Raw genomic sequence first — 6,000 nt, 5'->3', positions numbered from 1 at the left:
GTTGGGTTTGCACTGTTGGGATTTGCTGCTCCTTGGCTACCCGTCAAATTCGGTTCTAAACCGTTTAATTCTTGAGCAACATGTTCCATGATGAAAGGTCTGAACTGGGGACATGGCAAGGAGCCTCCAATAGATGCACCACCCTTGGGTGGAGTTGCTGGTTGCAACCAGACTTGATCTCCAGCAAAGCATCTCATGTCCACTGCAAAACGTTTGCGGTATATGATTCTTATCCAATAGGGTCCACGGAGTACTACAGAGACATCAATGGGCAAGAGTGAGCTTGGAACGATTCCAGGTCCACTTCTCCCTGCAGCTGCTAGCATTGCAACTCCATGGAAACTTCCACCGAGTGGGCTTGCAGCAGAAGGCGCAACAGTATTTCCTGAAATTGTTGAGGCAGACTGGCCAACAGCATTAGCAGCTGCTAGAGATGAAGGAGTTTGTTGTATCTGATTTGACTGTCTTGAAGACGCTGTAGCGGGTACAACAGGCATGCCAGTAGTAGTACTAGCTCTGGCAGGGCGAGTAGCGGCAGCTAATGCATGCAAAGGCCCAGCAGTAAGGCGAATGCAGTCCAATAGAGATTCTACCTCCGCTCCATTTATGAAATCCTCCAAGAACTGTACAAGAATAACTCATAATGAGAAAAGGTAAATATTCATAACCAGTAAGAATATATATATCCCCTGAAAAGAGTAACTTTTAAGTTGTGCAAACAACTCACCTTCGTATGCGGCCAGAGTTGGTCAGGGGATACATGCATGGTGCATCCATCTTTACCTGATTCCCACTCGACAACAAAGCGCGCCAAAACGCCTGAACCAAAGCTAAACCACAGGCTTGTTAATCCCACTGCCTCAATCTTGAAGGCTCTCCATCTATCAACTGGCTCACCACTGCCTTTCCCTCCAGCCGGTCCTTTAATAGCAGGAATACCAGCGCATTCTTCGGTTTTTTCATCTGGCTTTATACCAAGTAGTTTCCGCATACCAAGAGAGAACATTCTAGCATTTGAAAGCCTCTGTATGTCCGCCACAAGATTCTTTATACTATCGGCTTCTACAGATTGATAGCTCAGAACTACACCTTCAGGGTCATAACGGATATGGGAATCAACATCAGATGAGTTCGCAATGTGAACTTCGCCTCCCCACGGTGTAGTTTTACTTCCCTTCTGAAGTTCCCAGAGATCCCTGAAATGTTGGTCATTTATTTTCACATCCCAACACATGCTCCCAGGTCTACCAAGCTGCAAGCATATATGTTGCCAGGAATCATTTTGAGCAAATGGAAGACGGAACCATATATCTGAAAATGCATCTCTAAGTCCCACTTCCTCAACATATTGAATATCCAATGCGTCCATCTGACTTGTTAGTTTGGCATGTTTTATGGACAGCGAAGAATGCCTGACAACATGAAGAAGAGCATAGACAAAAACGCTTGAAGGTGCATTACCCTTGTTTGCTTCAGCTATAAGATTCCCATAGCTGCATCCAATAGTTTTTGTTGAAGTTGTCATGGCAGTGGATAAGGTCTGTGATGCAGGGCTCCAACTCTTCACTAATTCACTCTGTGATTCAGAGATTTTTCTTCTCTTATTGGGAGTAGCTACACCTTGCACTCCTTGGAGTGATGGGATCAATCTTAGCAAATCTGAAACTGAACGTTTCCGGGACTTCTGGCCTTTTCTCGACAAAAGACTATCAGACGAAGTTGCAAGATCAGCAGTTTGAGCTGCAAATAACATAAATTAGGAATTCCGATATTGTGAAAGTTCAATGAAGGGAAAAATAGGCTATGGAAAAGGTTCTTACATACGGGAAGAGGTGACAATGAGGATTCAGTGACCAATCCAGAGCCTGACTCGTAGACTCCATTCCCAGTAGATAGGGATGGAGACAGTATCATGGATAACTCCTGCTCAGATTTGGAGATGGCTATCTTCTTCATAGCTGAACCTTTACCAGGGGGAATTGATAGCATATTAAAAGACCCAGATTGTAAGGGACCCTGCAGATTATACAAGGAATCTGAATGATAGCTAGTCAGCATTGGATCTTTTCCAAGGCCGTTAACAACAGAGAAATTCTTGAGAACTGAACCATGCCCATCACTTGAGACCAGAGAAGTTGTCTCTTTCTGAAGTCCAAAGACGTCATCTACGATGCTAGAGAAACTCAACTGGCTTCCACTCATTTCTGCCAAAGCCTCGTCAACCAATCCAGGGTGACGGTGTCCAGATGCTTGATTTATAGCCTCAGTATCTGAGAATGAAGATACAAATTTAACCACATCGGATGTAATCAAGTTAAGATCATCTTCGAGAATCCGTATCTGCCCAATATCAATCTTCTTAACTCGCAATATATTGCTCGGATCATTGAAAGACTGAGGTTGTCCTGAACCATCCATTTGAGTCTCCACTAATTTGAACAATGGTGTGAAGTCCTTCTCGAGCTCCATGAGCAAGAGGTGAGTGCTTTCACAGTCGGGGAATCCCAAAGTCAGAATGCTTGACCCATCCAAGAGGCTTTTAGGAACTTTGCTTATACCAAAACCATGTTCATAGACCTGCATTAAACAAGAAGGTCAATACTCACAATTCCAAAAGTGAACTTGAAACAACAAGCTGAGGCAAAGATATTACTACCTCAAGACCCAAAAATTTGCCAATGGCAGCAAAAAAATGCAAAATGCTTTTGCTTCTCATGTTGATGAAGGCGTCAACTGCACTTATACTTCCTTGATTTAACGCATCTTCAAATTCTTCCAAGATGGAGGGGGTCAAGATACTCTTGGATGACTGAAGAAGAAACCGACCAGACCTGCAATCATTAGTATATAATCAGAAAGGCCAGGATAAAATAAGATATTTCTCAATATAAAAATGTAAATAATATACCTTATATTTATCCCCAGAGTGAAAAATGATGATCCATAGGCTCGGACACGTAAGACCTCTGGCTCTACTTGTTCTTTAGAATCTACCACGGTAGCTCCCTAAAAGGAGGAGAAAATTCAACAAAAAATTCAGATCGTCAATAGTAAGAGATATATGGACTGAGCTAAAAGAAGCTAGGCCATAGAACATGTGCATTGTAGAAAATTCGCTACTTTTGACAACTGAAATTGTGCAAAAAGAATATAGCTTATCTAAACCTAAGTTCCACCATCGCTGAATAAACTTGCAATTAAAGCTTAATGTCATGTTCTCTAGCATGAAACAATGGAAAAATTAGTAAGGGATTTATCTAAACACAGTGGTAAGCGAACAACGTATGCATCAGAAAACAGAAATCTGGCTATTGACATTCAAGAGAACTTCCAACTAGTGTTAAAGTACCTCTAACCTGGGCTTAAACTGAATTTTCAAAAACCAAAATATCAATATTAAGCTAAACTCAACTCTTTTTTACCTCAATACCAGGCTCATCCAGGAGGGCCTGAAGAATGACATCACTAGGAGCTCGGCAAATTCGAGCATTCCTCAAAAGCTCTTTTTGAATTTCAAGAAGACGGGTATATCTATTACAGCATATCGCTTTAAGCAGAAGCTTCTCCACGTCAATGCAACTCTGATCGAGGGAAAACTTGGCTTCCTTGCTAGTAAGTGGGTCAATTACAAATGTGCTGTGGGAACACTTAATCTGGAGATCTGACCCTGGTTCAATTTTAATGAATGGACCAGAATTTTTTTCGGAGTCGGACCAGTACATAAGTTTCACTCCTGGCGTTCGAAGACTAACAGAATCTGCCTCTCCTTCTTGGTTCGCCGGTGTGGTGCCGGTATCCGAAATTAAGTCGAATCGAATTGCATCTTTCCATCTCCCCTGAAGAAGAGCTCGGACCTGCCTTATGACTGTGTCCATGACAATGGCAACGCACAGCTCATGGAGCACCGTGTATAATATTGTGAATGGATTTTCTGCCACAGACATTCGACGCTCTAAATCATCTCCAAGTATATGCCGTCTTGTCACTTCGAGTTTTATGGGGCCACTTCTTTCACCAACAAGCAGATCCAAATGCAATATCCTCCACAAGGTTAGGTGCCCACGGTAACCAAGAGTAACAAGAACCTTAAATTCCCCGTCGACGGATAAGGTAACTGTACCTTTAGAAATTTTCACCTCTGTTATTTCTTTTGGAAGTGTGATTTCAAGAAGTTTGGAACGGACAAGTACCTCCAGCTTTCTTAGAGCTGGTTTCTGTTGATGCTCATCCAAAGAGCTCTGCATTCCCACATCGTCTAGACACTTTGGCAGGCGCTGATAAGAACCTGTCAGCAAAATTTCAACAGCAGAGGGAACGTCATAGACAGGAGCGCGAGCTTGTTGTAGACCTTCATGCATGAAAAACAGTGCATCCGCAGCTTGTGTGAAGCATATATCATGAGCTGATAAAGTGCTCTCAAGGTCTTGAAAGTAATTTATAAGAGGAACCTGCAGCCAAAGAGGTGTAGCCAAAAGTGAATAAGCGGCTAAAACAAATTTTCGAGTACTTACTCTGTAACAATAGTGAGCACAAGCAAGCATCAATAATCAAGAAAATCTTAAAACTTTAAAAAATTGGAACGTTGATCTTAAAGTAGCTGCCTTATAATTTCACAAAGACACTAGACCCCAAGTTCTCTTATAATATGAACAATTAACAGAATGTGAAGTTCCACCGAACTTTGTCTCTAACTAGCACAAAATCTACAAAACAGTAGAGACTACATAAATTTAAAGGTTAGTCTACGATTTTCCTACAAGATGCACCAACCGAACAGTATCCTAAACAGTCCACTGATGGTGTATATGGAGAAAGTGAACTAAACCAAGGGTAAAGTTCTTAGCTTTTATAACACTCCGTAAGCAAGCAGCTAGAAAACTAAACTAACACTAGAAGTAAGAAAGGCTGCAACTTTATGAAAAAACTTTGGCTCAATCAATAAGCCAGAGTTATTAAAAGAGATAACTTCATAAAATTGCAACGAGACACACATACGTCAAACAGTGGCACGAATGGGATTGCACGTTCAATGCCAATCCATCACTTGTAGAGAAAAAAATCCCACTGAACTAAATTCAAAACTATACTAATATCTTAGATCTTAAACAATAACCCTAATCTTGCAACATATCAGATATTCCAAAATCCAAGAAAGGTTCCAACTTTTCACTTGGAGCAACAAAAAAAAAAAAAAAAAAAAAAGGGATTGGGAGAAAGAGAAACAAACCTGTTTACACCACTTGGCGAGAGCATTGAGGCGGAGCATACGTTGCTTAGTCTTAACGACATACTTGAGGATGCTAACCTTCTTATCAGTATCAGAAAGCTCCGTCGTCTTACACTTATCCACAAGTTCCTTAAAAGAAAGGTACGACTCCCCTGCGGCTCGACTAACAAGAGCGGTGAAATCCACCGTCTTTTTCCCTGAATCCGCCATCGCGGACATTGAAACAAAATCCCCACCGCCCGATTCAGAAACCTGGGAGATCCACAATTCGAGAAAAATTAGGGTTTTTTTTTCTTTGGTTCTCTCCTCCGGCTTCCTCCCCACCCACGACAAACCAATACGCGCACAAAGCTTCTCTCTTTCCAGCAAATCGGATTTGATTCGGACAAGAGAGAAAGAGAGAAAGAGAGAAAAGGGTTTAAAATTGAAAAGGCGGAGGAGGAGACGAAGGCAACGTTGAAACGGACTCTGAAAGAATGAAACAAATCAAAATCGGCTTAAAGCAGTTTTTTTCCTCTAAAACGGTGAAAATCTATTTTTTTTTTTGTGGTGGGTCTCTCTTTTATCCACGTAAGCGGTAAGTCACTATAATAATAACTGTCCATGGTTATTTTATTTTTTACTATTGAATCAGACATTAACCATCATCATCATTCAAAAGTTAATCTGTACTAGTATAAGTTTATCATCAATGCATATTACTCTCTCTAGTAAGATTATGTAGTTGTTGATATTGGCCGTGTGATCGGTAAAAAGGCTAAACATTTTTTCGT

General features: G+C 41.3%; 1 protein-coding gene across 1 annotated transcript in view; it reads right to left on the bottom strand.

The window, feature by feature from the left end:
• The window catches only part of LOC104767329 (mediator of RNA polymerase II transcription subunit 14), an 8,290-nt gene extending 2,574 nt beyond the window's left edge, over window positions 1-5,716 (bottom strand). Inside the window, exons 1-7 of the mRNA XM_010491371.2 lie at window positions 5,228-5,716; window positions 3,423-4,448; window positions 2,909-3,006; window positions 2,657-2,831; window positions 1,821-2,577; window positions 728-1,740; window positions 8-623 (exon numbers count right to left, since the gene is read on the bottom strand). Of these exons, the coding sequence (XP_010489673.1) occupies window positions 8-623; window positions 728-1,740; window positions 1,821-2,577; window positions 2,657-2,831; window positions 2,909-3,006; window positions 3,423-4,448; window positions 5,228-5,446 (3,904 nt within the window). The 5' untranslated portion in view covers window positions 5,447-5,716. The remainder of the gene's footprint in view (window positions 1-7; window positions 624-727; window positions 1,741-1,820; window positions 2,578-2,656; window positions 2,832-2,908; window positions 3,007-3,422; window positions 4,449-5,227) is intronic.

Source organism: Camelina sativa, chromosome 19, assembly GCF_000633955.1.
Source record: "Camelina sativa cultivar DH55 chromosome 19, Cs, whole genome shotgun sequence".
Lineage (NCBI taxonomy): Eukaryota > Viridiplantae > Streptophyta > Magnoliopsida > Brassicales > Brassicaceae > Camelina > Camelina sativa.
This window is presented reverse-complemented; position numbering and strand designations above follow the sequence as displayed.